Source organism: Hesperophylax consimilis, chromosome 15, assembly GCF_061612785.1.
Source record: "Hesperophylax consimilis isolate HC1 chromosome 15, BYU_Hcon_1.0, whole genome shotgun sequence".
In the NCBI taxonomy this organism is placed as follows: domain Eukaryota; kingdom Metazoa; phylum Arthropoda; class Insecta; order Trichoptera; family Limnephilidae; genus Hesperophylax; species Hesperophylax consimilis.
Window position 1 is genome coordinate 17,493,234 of NC_142850.1, and position 19,443 is coordinate 17,512,676.

The window sequence follows — 19,443 nt, forward strand, 5'->3', positions numbered from 1 at the left end:
CTATAAATACTATGTTTTGAGAACTCTTCTACTTTCTTACTTTTGTTGTTCATCTGCCTTTTGCTTAATTATTGACAATGTAAAACTCTTCTTTAAGACGAGGTCCTTTTTTTTATTAATCTTAAATATAAATAACTTACATCCGTAGGGATCCCTCTAGAAACATTTGAGATTTTAGTAATATTCATAAGAAATAATTAAAAAATAAGCATCGAGCAAACCCGCGCTATTAGAGTCTTATGTTGGCTTAAAATTTCTACAAAACATGTGTTTCTCTCGGAAATTTTGTTTCTGTACACCGTAATTCCATATATTTTTCTTTAACACATTGACACTTTGGGAAAACACAGGTTTGTGAAAAGACATGGTTTGGTGAATTTTATGAAAAACAATTTAAAAAATGTGAACCTTAGGTGTGACACTATCAAGTATAGAAGTGTTTGTGTTGTGACACAAATAAACGGGCTACTTATTGTGTACTACAATACAAAACTTGACTTAACTGTCCGTTGTGTCATATTGCGTCACTGACTAAAAGACGTATAATATGTACTTAGTGATACATCACATCTCCTCTAAAACTACATCAACAGGGTGGCCACAAAAAACGGATTTCAAAATTCCCTGATAATTCCAGGTTTTCCAGGGCAGTTTCTATATTTTTCCCTGATACATTTTATTTGGTATAAGGACATGTCGTTCAAAATTTTATTTTTGAAACTCGATTTTCATTTGACGGCCGGCATAGTCCAGTGGTAACGCATTGGACTGCCATTCCGAAGGTCGCGGGTTCGAACCCGGCGTGCGCAAATAAATTTTATTTGATTAATTTGTGTTATTTCACAATTAATTAATTAAAATTATATATAGTATATTTGCGGCACGTTCCAGAGTGGAAGATACTACCAGTATCGCCCTGGTGTAAGACCACCATTCAGAATTGAAACGTTGCTCCAAATGGCTTTAGCCGTGTTTAGTGACTAGATCTGAATAGCCAGGTACTTCCTCACCTTCCTCTTTCCCTTCCCCACTTACCTTCAGCCTCACAACATCCCCCAATTGGGGATGCCATAGTCTCACTGGCTCCAGACGGGAGCAGTTGGGACTCTTGTGAGGTATTCACTATAAAAAAAAAAAAATCTACGCCGAAAATTAGAACAGATACATAAATAAAGGGAATTCCGTCATCTAAAGCATTTATTATTTCCTTGCACCACAATGATCTATTCAAAACAAAATACACTTATTACATATTTATGATATTTCGCCTGAAGACAATTTGTGTACAAATGAAAAGACCAGACAAAAATAGACAAATAAACAAAAATAAGTACAGTAGAACCCCGATAATTCGAAAAAACGCGTAATTCGAAATTTTCGCCAAAAAAATTTCCGCAGAAAAATTTTTTCATACAAAATTTTTTTTAATTCGAAATTCGTTTTAATTCGTAATTCAAAATTTATTTTTGTCCGCGCACGAAAATTTGTTCGTAAATTCGAAAAAATTTGATTTTTGCGTAAATAAATCATAATATTTCGTAAATCTGAATCTAAAAGTCAGCCGTGGCGGTAAAACGCCGAAAAATGTATTTTTATAGTGGTCAAAAACAAATTTATGTGTTTTTATTATAAATTATGATGAGCCACAAAGTGAATGCTTTTTACAATTACGTATTTTTACGTGGTTATACATCGTCCTAATTAGTAGGTATTATTATTTTGTAAATCTGAATCGATTTACACTGGAATGTTGTATTTTTTCAAATTTATTTCGAATATCCGAGTTTGAAGGGCCGAGAAAATACGTTTTACGCGGATATATGTCGTAGTTTTACGAGTTTACACCAAATATCTGTATTTAAAGGGTCGGCCGCGACGAAACTCGGCCGCGAAATTTCGATTTACGCGTAAATGTATCGTATTTTTGCGAATTTTTTTCAAATCTGAATTTTAAGAGCCGGCCGCGTCGGAATACGGCCGCGAATTCTCGTTTAACGCGGAAATATATCGTATTTTTACGAATTTAAATTCAGATATTTGAAATAATGGGCCGGCTGCGACGGAAAATTACCGCGAAATCTCGATTTACGCGGAAATATATCGTATTTTTACGAATATCTCAATTTAAAGGGTAGGCCGCGACCGAAATCGGCAGCGAAATCTCGATTTACGCGTAAAAATATAGCATTTTTACGAATTTATTGCGAATATCTGAATTTAAAGGGCCCGCCGCTACGGTAATCGGCCGCGAAAATAAAGAAATAATTGGTATTAATACGAATTTACAACTAAAATACCACCCGGATTTGAAGAGGCGGCCGAGAAAATCGATTTTCGGCGTATTTTTTTTTTTATTTTTTTATAAAAATTCGAATTACGTGGGAATTCGTTAATTCGAAATTTGATTTTTGATGTCCCGTGGATTTCGAATTAACGAGGTTCTACTGTATTGACACTTTGTAAAAATGTTGATAATGATGATCTTTAAATTTTATTACGACCGTACTGGGTGTCCGACCCTTTTGACACTTTGTTGTAACTTTGCTAGCTTTTTCTTTACAGATTTCGCACCTACATAGTATAGGGTAAAAACCAAGGCGGGTTGTTTACGACATGATTGTGTTGGAAGGGCTATTTACGAAAATAATAATAAAAAAATAACTACTTATCTAGTTTGTCTTTGTCGGCATATCTTTTGTTACACACGCCGCAAGTAAAAGTAATAAAACACAACTTTGGGACTTCACAAATCGTAAATAACGAATTTCGTTTTATTTTTGGAATTCCCTGATATTTTAAGAATATTTTAAAATTCCTTGACATTTCCCTGATAATTCCCGGTTCGGTAAAATTCCCTGATAATTCCCGGTTTTCCCGGTTTTCCAGGTCTGTGGCCACCCTGATCAACAGATCTTGCGTCTGTGAATGTGTTAAAAATCTGAACTTTACATTAATTGACATGTCTTTGAAGCATCTTAAATCAATATGTATGTCTTATGTAATTCAATGGCCATGTGTTTAAAATCCGTTCCCCAAACTGGTTCAGGTGGGCATGCTGGAGGCGGCCATCCTGGACAAGAAGCGCCAGGTGGAGCAGCTGGTCAGCGAGATGAAGGAGGCCAACCTGCAGAGCCTCTCGGGCACCACCGACGAGATCCGGCACCTGCTAGAGGGTAATTACCCTTACCCAGTAATACTACATACCATTATTAAGTTCGGTGTTGCTATGCTAACTTTATGCTAGCCGCTAGACAGTGTTGATCATTTGAAATAATGTTATTTTTGTGGGATTTTTTGCAACTAATATGTTTTATAATGAGTAATTTTGCAACACAATAGAAAGGTAATTATGACATGTTTTTGTAGTCTGGATAAATTAATAGTATTTGTCATGAGTTTTTTTTATCCTTTGGTATTACTATTCTAATTAATTATTTATTTATTAACGCCATTTTTAAGGTCTTTTGCGTGTGAATAGTAAAAATTATACAGTGTTTATTACAAACCAGCTGACATGTACCCGACGCTTGATGGTTTTTAGTAAAGTTTTGTGGACGTGAATTCTAGTCTACCTGAACACTAGGTGCATTTTTAAAGTGGAAATAATAATATTGTATTCTAATAAGTATTGTTTCACTTGATCGTGCCATGTCTTCATCGGGCGTCCCCGACTTCTTATACCATTCACTTCCACATCATACATTCTCCCTACGTCCCTTTCATTGTACCATACTTAATTATTTGATGATGTCATGTCTTCCTCTGGCTTTCCGGACCTCTTCAATCATTCTCTTCCATTCTCCTTATACCTCCTACCTCGTTCATCCCTTATGCCTCACTTTACCACAATTCATGTCTTCCTCGAGCGTTCCCGATCCCTTCTACCATTCACTTCATGTAGCATCATGAAAACCACACTATTATTGTTAAAAATTTGAATTCTTACACATTTGTAAAATGTTTGTGTATGTACATACATACTAACGTACATGGGTAGTAAATACATTTGATGCTGAAAAATGTCAGTTTTAACCTTTAATTTAATAATGTACATGGGTAGTACATTTCTTGCTGAAAAATGTCAGTTTTAACCTTTAATCTTTTCAATGTTGGGTATAGGTACATATATATTAAAATATATTTTTCAATTGTGCAGATTACTAGTGGATATCATCTGTGATTACTCATAATACATTGAATAATAATTAAACACTTAGAACGGGTTGTTTCACAGAATTTGATCAATTCTTCAAATTTCAAAGTTGTTTTTCAAGTTCTGTGAAGGTTATATTCAAGTTCTGTAATTATTTCAGTTTTGTGAAACAACTGGCCAAATAAATAGTATAATATAATATCTCTAAATAATATAAGATAAAGTCGCTATGCGCATCTGTCTGTTTGTGAATTTAGTAACACAACGGATTTTGATAGGGTTTCAATTATCGAATTTGCTCCGGAAGGTTTATATATATAATACGGCCATATTAGACCGGTTGGTGGCTGAGTTGACATCGCGTTTGGGTCCCACCCAGGCGTAGTGTGTTCAATTCCTCGGCTGGATAAGTCCCCCATCACAATACAAGCAAAATTTTCCATTTACTGTGGTGGTAGTGGGAGATTTTCAAATATTGTCAGGTTATTCGTAACCCGGGAATGTTTGTCTTTCTTTAAAAAAAAATTTAAAAAATGAAATTGTTACTGTTGAAAGTAGAGAAAAGTCAATGTTTCTCCCAGAATTCACAACCTCAAAACTTTACTATAAATCATTTACAACCCCGAGCAACGCCGGGTACACGTCAGGTAGTGATATAATAACAGAACTTGAATAGAACCTTCACAGAACTTGAAAATCAACTTTGAAATTTGATGGATTGTTCAAATTCTTTGAAACAACCCATTCTTAGTTTTAACCCTGTTTTTAATGATGCAATCAAAATGTTTCGGAACCAATGGTACCTTAATCAGGATACAAAGTATACTAAAAATTAAATATTGAAGAAGATCATAATGCAATTTGGTAGTACTGTAATTTATCTTACTAGTTGTGGGCTAAGTATGTAGTTAGGTACCTTTCCATTTGACATGTTAATTCATTCATTGATCATTGAACTATTAACCAATTTGATTGCTCCTCAGCAGGTATCCAAGCTTCCCATTTTATTGGTGCCGCACAGCTTTGAAATTTCTACATTTCCGCACTTTCTTACGCTGAGATATTATATTCATTACAGGATCAAGTAAACCAGGAAGCACCAGACGGATCATAGGGTCTCCTCGGCAGCTGGAGAACGCAGTTCCTACCAACAAGAACCCACATGGAGTCTGGGTGTGATTGAGAATTGAAGGCAGCAAAATAACTTATTTATTTTATTAACATACAACGTTTCCTCGCTAGAAATCTTGTTACAAAATGTCTATAATTCTTAGAAAGTGTTGATTAAAAATACTCTGATGTATTGCATATATACCAATGAATAATATTAAGTTTAAACTATAATTATCCTAGAAACAATATATTAATTAAATATTCTATTTTGAAATTTTCTTTAGTTAACTTGTGCACAAAATCTGTATATTACATATTAGATCGAAAAGAGACTACTGTAAAAAAATTTACAAGAAAAAAATGTATTATGCTCGCATTTTTATAGACTGTAGGGGTATTTCAACACCTCTGAGCAAACTGCTGTGTAAGTACTCATCAAGTAACTTTAATCCTAAGATTATCATTTCTATTTTTTATCTAAACATGTAGTTTATTTACAGAGATTGTATCCATATACTTTTCTCCACGCTAGGTGTTCACCTCTGTTTTTGAGGACACTTTTCAAGGGTAATTTAAGTATGTATAGTGGAAAACTTTAAGAAACAAAATATCATGTAGTGAAAACAGGCATTTACATGATGGGTAGTGTTACTCAGCGGTGGTGAAACAGATAAAAAAGTTACTCAACGAGTAGCTCTAATCGTCAGTTTACTCAGAGGTGGTGATATACCACCTATACAATATTAATTATTATTATATGGGATGTGTCGCAATTATAATTATTTCGCATGAGTTTTAGCTGTAGTTGATTGTATTCATTTTCATAGCAGTGCCATTTATTTTTTCGCATAGTTTTTAGAATTAATAAATTTTATCATATCTGTACAAATGATTCGTAGAGGGACACAATACATAATCATTTTCATAAGGTTTATAATATAATGTGCAATGGAAGTTTTAAAACACTTTTAAGTAATATTATAATCAAACTGTAGATATTTTCGGCATACAAATCATAGGGCCAACAAGTAATACATAGAAATAGATGATTTGAATTTGCGTGTCTTTGATATTGTAGAGGATTTTTAATAATATTATACCATAGTGACTTGACCAGTGAAAAATTAAGTTAGGATTGTACTTAAAATTTTCTGTAAAGAATTTCTTTTGTTTTGAGCATACCACGCTATATCCTCGTGGATTGGCCTATTTCAGCATATCGCTCGCTAAACATTCCCATTGGGATTGTATTGCAAGCGATATGCTGAAATAAGCCAAGCCATGATGCGTTTAGCGTAATCTATCAGCCCCATTAATCTTTGAAGATAATATAAACAACTCTTAAATGAAAAATGTGAAACAAAAAATCAGAAAAAGATTTGGTCGCATCTACAAATTGAACCTAGGACCTCAGCCTTGCCGGGGCTTTGCTCTATCTCTGAGCTAATTCGACCATATCAACTTTGGTCATATTTAACTGTATCATACTTCGACTAAGAATTACCGACACTATCTTCATTTTAATAATGCACTTTTTTTCAAAGCCCATTTAAGCATTTTTTTGGGGTTATCTTCTAATTATGACCGAATCTTTTTCCGTTTTGCACTTTTCATTGTAGAGTTGTTAATATTATCTTCAATGATTAAAATTACAATTTGAAGTTTTAATCAATAATTTATTCCACTATAAAAATATTGAATTCCTTTTGTATTCAAGATTACAATCATATTATGATGCTCCATTCACATCGGAAGTCTTTTAGGTTGGGGTGTTTCACAGAAATTCAAATGCAATCATAAATTGTCAGCAAATTGCCAATCAGCTTGATTTTTTTACATTTGAAAGGTGCCGATTCCAGACTTAGAAACGGATTTAGCTTTTGATCAATTTGTGATCAGCAGAATAGCACAACTGTCATGTTGTTATGCTTGTCAGCAGATCACAGTTCGAAAAGTGAGCTAAAACATAGTTAAAATTGGTTTTTAACAACGATCTTTCTACATTAAAAAAAAAAAAATGGCGCTGATTAGCCACATGGTGACATGTTACATTTGAATTTATGTGAAACTCCCTTTTGCCTCTGCTGAGTGTCGTCATTGACTTTAAAAAGACTCGAAAGCTTTTTGACTTCCGATATGAACGGGGCTATAAATTCTAAATAAATTACATACCTAGTCCTATTTAAATGTCCAATCTATTGATGTAATACTTCAAATACTTTTTCTATTTTCACAAGATGTATTTTGATATGCAAAATATTTGTGCTCTGACGTTTTAAACTTATGTATTTAGTAGCAACGAGTTTTTCACTGTCCTTCTAGGTTGTTACTAGCTTTTGAAACTCAAAAAAAAGCCTGAAATGAACCAACAAAATGTTAAATGAATGCAAGTAATGTTATCCGAATGTGCCTAAATTTTTAGTGTCTTGGGCTTGTATTTTTAAAAGTAGCATCATTTTATTAGATTTTAATAGTAGACATATTGTAGATCATCTATGAATTGCTGTGTTTAAATTGTGCAGTGCGTAGACATCACAGAATAAAGAAGAACACAAGAAATGTCTCGTGGGCGTGTTTTGTGATTGAAATATTTTCCCAAACCATGCTTAAATTTCCCATACAAAACTGTATTTACGAAATTCAAATAGAATGGAGATCAACCAAGTCAGACAGTGTAAGTGAGACACTTCTAGTTTTCTTCTTTATTCTGTAGTAGACATGTTTGTTTTAAGAGTAGGTATTTTTGAACAGAACTGGGACCAGGACATACTTTTGCACCCGCTCAAAAAAATTACAACATTTTTTAAGATGTGCAAGAAGATTGTTTAAATTAAATTTTTTTTGATTTCTAAAAATTTGCATGTGCATTGTGTCATGTGACCTATATAACAATAAAATGTCAACATATTTTTTTAACAACAAAAAAAATTTGTAGTTTCCCGCAGGAGCCGGCAAGAATATTCGATAAATAAAAATACATTTTTGTTAAGGCCAACATGTAGACAGTACCATACTTGAAAAGTGACGTTTTGATATTTGTGTTTAACAAACCCAGTAGAAGTACATAATATCCAAAGACAAAATGAACGTATAAGGTCGACACTGCAATTGCAGTGCTTCGTGACGTGCATGGGCACAATTCTTCAACACTGCGAATGCAGGGCTCCAGCTTCTAGAGGTTAATTATTTTGTGCCATTTTAATATTTATTGTTGATTTTGATCCCCTTCAGTACTTTTGTTTGGGACCATTGTCCCAGTTAACCTAACCAATCCTTGTCCTGGTTCTGCAGTTGGAATCTTTATATAACAACATTTATGTTTCGTGTTTTTCACAATTTTAATGTAATTCAATGCTCTACATATATGTACACCTACGAAATATCACTCATGTTTTATCGATTCAGTACAAACCCAAATGAAGATCATTCAACTTTTTAAGGCTAACAATGAATGCTTCTGTAGAAGTTTAATCTTATCTTATAAATATAACAAACTGTATTATGTAAATAGAATATTTCTAGTCCAATCATATTGCCATTTTATCTGAACTATGAAACATGAACTATCTTTTGGGGAAGAGGATTTTTTAAGACTGTAAATTTGTGACATATTAATGATATCTTTTTAAACCTGTTTTGGTTTTGTACTTTGGAGAGGCAAATTCATGTGCATGTATTGACCGGATTTTCAAATAAAATCGGAAGATTAAATTATGAATTTTTTACATCTTGAAATTTTTTTACTTGGAGTGTAGGTATGTGTTTTAACTGAATCATTGCGCGATTAATATCTGTTATATGACAAATTCTTTATAAACTCTTTAGGTGCGGTATGCTACATATCGGCATGACGTTTGATGCCCCTTGAGTGCGGCATGTTGATATACAGGCTGGGCGATATAAAATGTCTTGCATTATCTACCTATACAAAACTTGGTCACCGCATGGTTAAGATGTGTCCCTGTCACCTGATCATTCGACACTGGAAATGACTTTTTTTATTTTGTAAGATTTTATCCAAACATACAATAACAAAATGTCATAAAAGTGATAAATATCACCACTTAATTTTACACTAGCTTTTTCACACGGCTTTGCTTTCGTGGCATTGGCAGAAATTACTGTACAAAATAATTTTTCCACGGGAATGAAATTTTTTTTCGAGATAAAAAGTAACCTATGTCACTTCCCGGCTCTCCAACTATTATCCCTATGTAAAAAATCACATCGATCAGTCACTCCGTTGAGACCTGAAAGATGGACAAACGAACAAACACACTTTCGCATTTATAATTTTAGTTGGGATAGATTATTGACACTTCTAATGAAACTATAAAAAAAAATAATAGTGAGTACTGACTCACTCCCGTCAAATAAAATATGTATAGAACTTGCGACCAACTCATAAAACAGAAATTACTAAATGATGGCAACAATTTCTGCAAATTTTCTCCGCTGGAGTACAGTTTTTAAAAATAGTATATTTTCAATGTATTCTTTTCACTCATGCACATGCAAATTGCTACTACTTTTTGTGGGAGTTTGTTAACTTTTGATTTTAAGGTGTAGAATTTAAACATTATAAAATTGTGCAAACATAATGATCACAATTCAGTTTAATCTGAGTGTATTGTACCCATAGATAGCAGAAACAAAGGGAGATATGGCATGGAAGTGTGCCAACTGTCGCCGAGCTATTACTAAACTACACGGACTATTAAAGTAGCGGAGCTAATGAAAGTTATGCACTTGGTGTAGGTAGAACAAAAGCGGGGCGCTGATGAGCGTAGATGCTATTTGCAGTACGTATGAACTATGTTGGTAACCCTTTCCAATTTCATACTCAATGATTCATGGCCCATCATCCTTGTTTCTATTATCTATGATTGTAACCTAAAATGTACAAACTATGAATACAATGCAATACACACAACATAATTTTATAACTTATTTCTTCAAACACAGCAAACTTATTATGTGGCACCATTTTAATTTTAAAAAATAAACACTTTGTTTTAACCGCTTTTCGTTGTTTTGATATCAAAAACAATTATACTCTCAGACTAATTTGTTCTCTTTTGGAAACAGCTTGTATGGACTCACAGAAATCGTTGTCTTCTTTAGTTTCATGGTGATAAATATGATATAAATGGTGTTAGAAACATAAAACGGTTTATATTCAAATCTGAAAGTTAACCACATAAGAATTACACCTCTACGAAACAAAGGATCTGGCCGCAATTTGAGAAAAATTCATGAAACTTTGTGAATTTTGTATTAATTATTTTTATATGAAACGACAAAAGAAGTGAGGTGACTATAGTGTTTATAATACATTTATACAATAAAATGTGTTTTTCATAAGTAGTAATTTTAGTTCAGACAAAAAACGTAACGTGAGCAAAACTTTAAATTTTAAAATTATTTTATGCATTAAAAATTTTAGTATTTCAAAAATGATATGTTTATGTGTTTCTAATAATAAATTTGAAAGCATATTTCGTCACCTTTTAAAATGTTTTTAGTTTTCGGATATGTCCAGAAATATTCCATTTATTAGGATTTTATTGCAAAGCGGAAATACTCAGATAATCTGCCATAATATCCCAGAAGCCTTAAAAGTGATTAAAACAAAGTGTTTATTATTTTAAATTACAACTTATTCGTAAGTATTTTAATATCACTCTCAAGTGTGTATTTTCAGGCTAAACGGAAGTAAATTGATTAATGAATTTCCTGCAGGTTTCTTTTTCGCACCGAGCATGTTTTGTGTGTTGGGATTTTACTGCACGAAAGCAAATTTTCGGTTGCAATATATTTTAATTTTCATCTGCATAACTATAATGAGATTAATTTAAATTAAATTACCAATATATAAGCAATGCTTTGCATTTCAGAAAATATGATCTCTTATATATAATGTTATTTTCTAATAAATATATCTTTATACTATGTTAACTATGTAAATGAAATATTGGAATATGATGCAGAATTCAAGTCTCATTACTTAAACGAAAATCTTAATGCCTATATTTAAATAAAATAATGTACCTTATGTTACAGTTAATAAAGCCATGGTGTTCGAATATAAGCTCTTTTATTAAATTTTCATTTGTTTCGATTCTTCTTCTTTCGTATGGTGGGGGACATCCAGGTCTGCGAGCCAGTCTAGGGCCTCAGGCGTCGCCATGTGGACCTCATCAATCCCGCCGGGGAATGAATGGAGCGGGCATTCGTTGACCACATGTTCGGTGGTCTGCACCGCACCACATTCACACATCGCTGACTTTTTAAGGTCCCATCTGTGCATCATGTGGGCACAACGGCTATGGGAGCACCTTAACCTATTGATCGCGGACCAGGTTTTGCGGGGCAATGAGAACCCAGGCTGTCTCTCGGTGGGGTCCTGTATGAGATGGGCATTTCCCACGTTGGCCGTATGCCACTCAAGTTTCCACCTATCTTTTGGGGCGAGAGGTAGGTTTATTGCTTTAACTCCTTGAGCAATTTTGGGAGATATTCTTCACAAACAACAAACAGCCTAGTCTTTTTGGGAGTGTATATTCCAGCCTGACACGGTCTCATAAAAGTTGTGCTGCCTCATTTCGTATTACGGTGGGAAATATGATTCAAACAGTGTTGAAAGAGAGAATACAGCTCTTTCAGTTTGCATTAAAAATTTTACCGAAAACGTTTCCGAAAAATTAAAAATAATTACATGAAATAACATTTAGCATTTGAAAAATATTTGTCAGGTTTGTAAATATTTTAATATACTTTTTGTATTAAACGAAAAAAAGTGATGTAACGGTAAGTTTTATGTTGTGAAATGAAATATGTTTTTTAGTTTTGTGTAAAGTGGTAATTACAGTTTACACAATAAAAACCATCGGTAAGCGATTTTAAAAACTTTATCTTTGTTTGCGTTAAAATTTTTATATTTTTGATTGCAAATGTCGACTTATAAAACAAAAATCTGAGAGTCTTTCATTTGCTTTCAAGAACAGTATTTTTTTTTTTAATATGTTCAAAACTGCGAATTTATCTGAAATCGAATGTAATGTGAAAATGTTTTCCGCACGATCTGCATTCTGACAGTTTTCATATGAGACGTACATTGCAAAATATCAGAGAGGGATTAACGTTTATTGTGAATGAAACGATCAATAAATAGTGCAATAATATTTATTTATTGTTAATCAGACTCTAATACAATAATTATCTCATATAATTTAAACATAATATTATACAGTCGAGTTCTGATTATCTAAGCACAAAAACAACTATAAAAATAATACATAATATAGCTTAACTCCTTCTGGATTGGAATAAAAAATGTTTTAGATAATATTTTACAAGTAAACAAATACATATCTACATTAGCATATGATGCTGATAATCGTTTCCACCACACCATATCACAGGACAAAGTGATACAGTTTGTTAACTATGGTCCACGTGGTTGTAACTTCTTTATGACATTAAACATTTGGATATCTTATAATGTTGAAATCGGGAGATTCGAGGACACGTCCATTTTAAAATTGAATTTGCGCTTGAGCGGGGATTGATCTAATATTTTAGTCTAAGGTAAGTAATACACTTAACTACTGAGCCACCAAGCCAACAGATGTTGCAGATACATACATATGAACTGTAGATAATAGAAACAAAGGAAAAAATGACATGGGAAGCGTGCTGACTGTCACCAAGCTACGATCAAACTGCATGGACCGTCAAGTGACAGAGTCAATGAACGTGATGCGTTTGTTGTATAGATGGAAGCAAAGGCAGGCACCGATGCAATTTGCAGTACTATGGGTGAACAATGTTGGCGACACTTTTGTGCTTGCGGTTTCATACTCTTATAATGGTTCATGGCAACATGGTAACAGTACGATGTGTGTCCCAATTTTAATAATATAGTAAAACCATTACATAAAACTTTTGTTTTTTCAGTCCTTTGAAAGTCGGGTAAGTTTTTTTTTTTCATTCCTTTCTTTCAAAATCCTTATAAGAGAGCTTCACTGTATGTATGTAGTAACAAAATGACAGAGATGCGATGTCTCTTTCTGCATCTCCTTTAGAAAACACCACATATTAACCCCTCAAGTTTGAAAACCCCGCTAATTTGTTCGCTTTTAGGAACAACTCATACAATCTCATAGAAATCGTTATGTGTCCTTCACTATCATGGTTAGAAATATAATCTAAAAGGTGTTAGAAAGAGAAATCACCACGCATTATATTCAAATCTAGAAGTTTGAGAAAATTGTGAAGTATGAAATTTGTGAATTTTATTTGAAACAATGTTTGATGAATGAAACAATAAATACTTTTTTGTTATCATTTTGTTATTGTAAGGTGAGTCATTTTTGAAACTTTTTTTATGTATGCATTCAAAATTTGAATATTTAAAAATTATAATTATTTGAATACATAATGCAATTCATAACAGTTTTTAGTTTTCGGATGGATTTTATTGCAGAGCAGTAGTACTACCTTCTGTCAGAAACTCGAACAGAATATGCCAGAGGCCTGAGGGGTTGAAAGAATAACCTTATTTCAAAATGTTAAGTAGGTGATAAGATCCAAATACAGTTTCTCGCATACTTACAGATAATTCTCATATACAAACATAGATAGTACGATTTTTAATGGTTTCTTTCACAAAGTGAAAATTCATAGAAAAAGGCCTCGTATTCTCAAAATACAGCATCACAACACACTGCATGCAAGGTGATGTACCACCCTATCTGAAGACATTTACAAGAGACGGAAGTTTGGCAACAGTTGCACGCGGAATGTGTAAAATAGATTTTGAAATAAATATGCAATTAAATGCATTCGCTTATATTGTCCTGTGGCTGGCTTTGTCTTTCCTTGATTTTACCAGATTTTAACCGCTGTTTCAGTGACCAAATAACTGCACACAGGGCAAGCACGCACAAGACAATTATTGCACACAGGGCAAGCACGCACAAGACAATTATTGCACACATAGTCAAGTGCACACCTAGATAGACAACTACACATAAAGATGTAAAATAAAAATACATTAGATCATGTAAATATATTATTTCCACTAATTTGTGTGCAGTTGCCAATGTGTGCATTTGTTTTGTGCGCACATGTCTTACATAGTAGTTGTCATGTTACCGCTGTCTCATAATAACAATCCAAGCCAATAAGAACAGAAAAGCGTAGTTAAATCGCGTATTAGATAATCCAAACTCCATTGTATGCGCGTATCTACCATAGCTACGCTTTCTCCTCCTTCTCCTTGTTGTACCTCTCCAGCTCTTTGAGGAACTGCGACTTTGGCTTCATGACGTTGGGTCGGTCCCCTCGACATTTGGGGCAGAACCACTTGCCCTTAGGCTTGGTGGATAGCGACACGCACGAGAAGTGGAACCATTCGATGGGGCAGAGGTCGTTGTCACACAAGATCATCTCGCCGAAGGAGATCTGGTCACAGAGGCAGTAGGTGGGCTCGTCCGGGTCGATGGGGTCCGGGTCTTCCGGGGGAGGGGTCTCGTCACGCTGGTTGTTCTGCGCCGATTGGCGGCACTTGCGCTTCTTTTTCTTGCCGGTGCCTAAAAATAAGTAACACAAATTAGTTAGGAACGGAAGAGCTACACGGCATTATACTGCAAAACACTTTACACCATCAACACTTTGTCCGGGATAATCTCAAACTCACCGTCAAAAGTAATAATATATTACATTTACGTTACCGTCACCTAAAAGCGACTACGTTACTTTTTTGTGGCAAGTGACAAAATCTACAGTTTTCAAATTGTGATGAGCTTGACTACTCATCACAATTTGATTGAAAGTTATAAAGGGCGCAGAAGCAAGAACCAAAAGTAGAAAAATTAAAAATGGCGCTGATTATCAATTTGATGGTTATCAAATAAGATAGAGTTCGAAACACCTCAACCTAAGGATGGGTTGTTTCACAGAATATGAATAATTCATCAAATTTCAACTTAATATTCAAGGCCTATGAGGAAATAATAACAGAACATGAATTCTAACTTAAAATTTGATGAATTGTTCAAATTTTGTGAAACAGCCCGAAACCTAATTAAATTAAAAGTGTAAAGAGCATAATGTAATGTTTCTCACCTAATTTCCCCGTGCCCGCCTTCTTATTGCTACTGTTACCCCCGGCATTTCTCTGTGGCGGGTCGGGCGGAGGCGGGGGTGGGGGCGGTGCAGGCACCGGAGGTTCCCGCTCCACCCCGCCGGTGCGTCCCTCCAGGCCCCCCGCACCGCCACTGCTGCGCTCGTGGTCATTGCCAGTGGCGGTGTCATTTCGGCTACGTCGGGCGCGTTTTGATGCGCGTTCACCTAGATGTCCAAGAAATTTGAAATAAAAGTAAGTATGGCACAGTTAATACAACATGAGATTCACACAAGAGAATTTTTTTTCCTATATGATAATTAGGATCGAAAATGATCACCTTAAAAATAAATTTTAGCCAGCTATCAACAATGCATAAAGGGGTGGGAGGGGGGGTGTAACAAGACTGAAAAGGTTAGGAATTGCTGCCCTAGACGAACCAGGTAATTACTCAATATAGACAGAAACTGAGGGAACTGGTAGGACTACTAACGGGACAAAGCCATCTCAGGAGACACATGCAGATATTGGGAGTGGAAAACACCAATATCTGCAGAAAATGTGAAGAGGATGAAGAGACTCCAATTTACCTATAGTGCCAATATCCCGTACTGTTGGAAACAAGGCTTAGATACCTGGGAAGACACATTGTAGAACCAGAAGACATAGCCACATAACCTGGTGAACTTAGATAAACAAAACTAGGTTACTGTTAAAGGAATGAGGTAAAATGGGAGATAACACAAAGGGCCTATGGCTAAGTGCTCACGGGAACTTTACAGTAACCGTCTCCTCTACAAGAAAAAAATAATAATGAGAAGTAAGTATTTCAGTTTCCGGAAATGGAAAATAATGCATTTTAGTAGCTACTAGCTGACGTGTACCCGGAGTTGTTGGAGGTTATCCTTAGGAGATAGACATATACCATCACGGACTTTTCAAGATATACAATTCCGTAGAACATTATTTTGATGTATCACATAAGGTTTAGCCAGCGTTAGCAAAGAGAGCACCTGAAAATATTTTTATTATGACTTGATTACAAAACATCGACTTTTCTCTACTATCTATAAGTATAATACGCATGTATTATACATATAAAGATTCGGTAAGAAATTCTCTAAATGATAGTGAAAATCCTATCAAAATTTGTAGAATAGTTTAGAAGAACTAAGCGCACAAACAAGACAGACGCAGATAGGGACTATATTTTATACTAAGAGATTTCATTGATAAAAATTGATAATTTTAAGTCTTTCTTCACGCCACGTTTTGACAAAATCATTTAAATTTATTTTATAAATTTTAAAAAATTACAATTTTGGTGATTTTCTCAACTACCATACTAGGCTTATGCTCGTATTATGGTAGTCGTACAAGATTTAAGTAAGAATAACAATAATAAAACATAAGGGAAAAGGAAATTGTAATGATAAAACAATTTTTTTTTTAAAATGCGTATTATTATATATTAAATAAAGATAAAACTGATTGAAAAAAATATATTTTAAAGAAAAATATTAAAATAAATCCAAAATTATACCAAATTATTTTAGATCATTATTTTTTTTCTAAACTGGATCTTGGATTAACTAATAATATTGAAATAATTTTCAATTTCAATTTTAACTGAATAAGCATAAAAACTTAAATACCTACTTCTCATTACTATCTAACTGATACAAAGTGTTTTAAAATAAAATGTGCATAATAAGTGTGTCCCTATTTCTGTATATTTACCACCAATTTATATAGTATAATAAAAATAATGCGATGTCTTGCAAGATATCATCAAACTTAATCAAAAGGCGCGCGATTCCTGCCCAAAACCAACAAACGGTCTAACAATTCGTCGCAAGGGGGATTTACAAGATTTTCCTTGAGTTCTATGAAATCCACTTGCGCGGTCACTAGGTCACTTACTAATGCACTTAAATTTGAATTTCAACGGAAAAAATTCTGTGATGTTACCTGTCTGTGCACAACGCTGTGCGCACTGTTAGTGCATGGCCTATAGACGGTCACATGAGGACTCGAGTTTGAATGTGGTAGTACACTTCAAGTACGCGGAAGTAAAAAAGTATGAACTGTCCAAGTTTCAAAATTACAAATGATCCAAAATAATGTTGTATATTATATTTCTGCAAATGGTAATTGTTTTTGTGTTTAAAAAAATTATTTATTTTGATGAAGACAAATCTTCAACTATTTTTTACTTTTAATAGGTTATGGGAATATCTGGTGGGGATCCCTAGTGTCCCCCTTTGAAGAACCGCCACTGTGTCAGTGTCAGTTTCAACATTATATTTCGAACCTAATCGTCTAATATTATGCTGGTTTCAATTTAGTTCATTTATTAATTTCAATTTTCATGGGAACGAAAGAACAAAACTTTTTAAGCATGAAACTTCTTGGGTGAGTTTACTGTAATCTCTAAATAGTATAAAACAAAATCGCTATCCACAATTGTATGTTTGTGCGCTTAGTTCTTCTTAACTACGCACCGGAATTTGATAGGGTTTTCACTGTCATTTAGAGAATATCTTCCGGAAGGTTTATATATATATAAAATACATGCATACTATATTTATAGAAAGAAAAGTCTCCGAGCAATGCCAATTTCAGGTCCATTAGTTTGATATAAAAACAGAAATATATAATACCTGTTCTATCCTTGTCGGTCCTGTCCCTGTCCCTATCGTGGTTGTGCGGGGGGCTGGCGGGGGTCCGGGGCGCGCCCCCCTGCCCCCCACTGGCGCTGGGGGCCCCCTGCTGCGTTGCCGCCCCCCCCGCGCCGCCACCTGCGCTGGTGGCCTCCTTCACGGAGGGGGTATCCACCGCCATTGCCTCCTCTTTCACGCTGTTGCCGTTGCCGTTGCCGTAATCTAGACATGATACTGGAATCAAACATCATAAAGGAATTGATTCCAAGGTTGATTGAAAGAAAGTTTGGAGTACTGAATAGATTACAGGAGATGGTCTGTTTACAATAAAACTTCTCAAATAATGACTTCTGACAAAATTATTGGTCATAGTGGGACTATGGCACCCCAATATAGGGGAATGTTGTGAGACAAATTTAATGAGGGAAGAGAAATGATAAAAGAAGGGTTGTAAGAGTGAGGAAAACATGTGTTTAATGACAGTTATAAGGTTATCCTATCACTGCATGATAATGATAACTGACATTGTTAATAAATTCATTTTCAAGACATTACTAGAGTGTCATGGTAAATTATAATTATAAAACAAATAACGAATCAAAATACATACGAAGATCTATTTAAAAATAGGTAAGCATTGTGTAGGTGTAGATGTCTAAAAATAGCAAAAATTACAACTCACCTAAATTTCTATAGTCAATATCCAACTGGCGAGATTTATGATCGATAAGATCCTGCAGAAGCTGCACGATCTGAAGTTTCTCATCTCCATACTCCTGGGCATTGATAAGCGAAGTCTTGATTCGCTCGATAGCCTTAGCTCTTTTTTTATAATTTCTTTCATCTTTTGTTGCCAAAGCTTGATCCAAATCGGCATTCACCGCTCGTAAACATTCTGAAAAACGTAATTCAAATGTGAAAACTCTATTTATCAAACAAACTTCCGAGGAACTGAGCAAAGGAAAAGTGTGTTTACCTCTGTAATGGGCATCTACATCACGCATACGCGACAGATGCCTTTGAAGATCATCAGGTAAGTTTTCGACGCAATCGAGATAGTTTTCCACATAAGTAGCCGAATATAATGCCTCTACGGCCACTTGGTTCAACATTTTGGATTCCTGTTACATACTTCTGTAATAATTATGTTTCCGACACACGAAAATATAAACGAATACAAACGTATCAAGCCGAAGTTTGTTGGTTGACAGGTTTGATATAGTACATGGCAACACAGATATTTTACTGTGATTGTGAAATTGCGGCTTCCAAACGAAAAAATAAAATAAACCGAAAAAGAATACATAATTATATGCTAATATCTAAAATATAAACCAAGTGCATTATAAATAAATAATATTTAAAAAAATGTTGAAACAAAGTAA

The 19,443-nt window shown here is 34.4% G+C and overlaps 2 protein-coding genes across 4 annotated transcripts in view; one reads left to right on the top strand and one right to left on the bottom strand.

Moving 5' to 3' along the window:
- RASSF8 (ras association domain-containing protein 8) overlaps window positions 1-11,335 on the top strand; it is a 28,068-nt gene extending 16,733 nt beyond the window's left edge. The window contains exons 11-12 of one of the 2 annotated variants that reach the window (XM_089640279.1): window positions 3,047-3,190; window positions 5,232-11,335. In XM_089640279.1, coding sequence (XP_089496405.1) covers window positions 3,047-3,190; window positions 5,232-5,267 — 180 coding nt within the window. In that variant the 3' untranslated portion in view covers window positions 5,268-11,335. The remainder of the gene's footprint in view (window positions 1-3,046; window positions 3,191-5,231) is intronic. The other variant, XM_089640278.1, reaches the window with a different exon arrangement.
- Window positions 11,336-12,445: 1,110 nt separating this feature from the next.
- Window positions 12,446-19,266, bottom strand: LOC149417401 (inhibitor of growth protein 2). Of its 2 annotated transcripts, none has more exons than XM_089640013.1 (5): window positions 19,035-19,266; window positions 18,741-18,953; window positions 18,059-18,280; window positions 15,398-15,622; window positions 12,446-14,862 (listed from the first exon to the last, which is right to left on the bottom strand). In XM_089640013.1, the coding sequence occupies exons 1-5, from the start codon at window positions 19,168-19,170 to the stop codon at window positions 14,528-14,530; spliced, it is 1,131 nt and encodes a 376-aa protein (XP_089496139.1). In that variant the 5' UTR covers window positions 19,171-19,266; the 3' UTR covers window positions 12,446-14,527. The 2 variants fall into 2 exon arrangements, with proteins under 2 accessions (XP_089496139.1, XP_089496138.1); XM_089640012.1 differs by having other exon boundaries at window positions 18,059-18,292.
- Between the last annotated feature and the right edge of the window lie 177 nt (window positions 19,267-19,443).

Bases quoted from the DNA above. Each gene is read 5' to 3' on its own strand.
- LOC149417401 (XM_089640012.1), bottom strand. From the start codon at position 19,170: ATGTTGAACCAAGTGGCCGTAGAGGCATTATATTCGGCTACTTATGTG. The intron at 18,954-19,034 runs GTAAACACACTT...TACGTTTTTCAG, and splicing joins TGTAGATGCCCATTACAGAG to AATGTTTACGAGCGGTGAAT. The intron at 18,293-18,740 runs GTGAGTTGTAAT...GTTTGATTCCAG, and splicing joins TATTGACTATAGAAATTTAG to TATCATGTCTAGATTACGGC.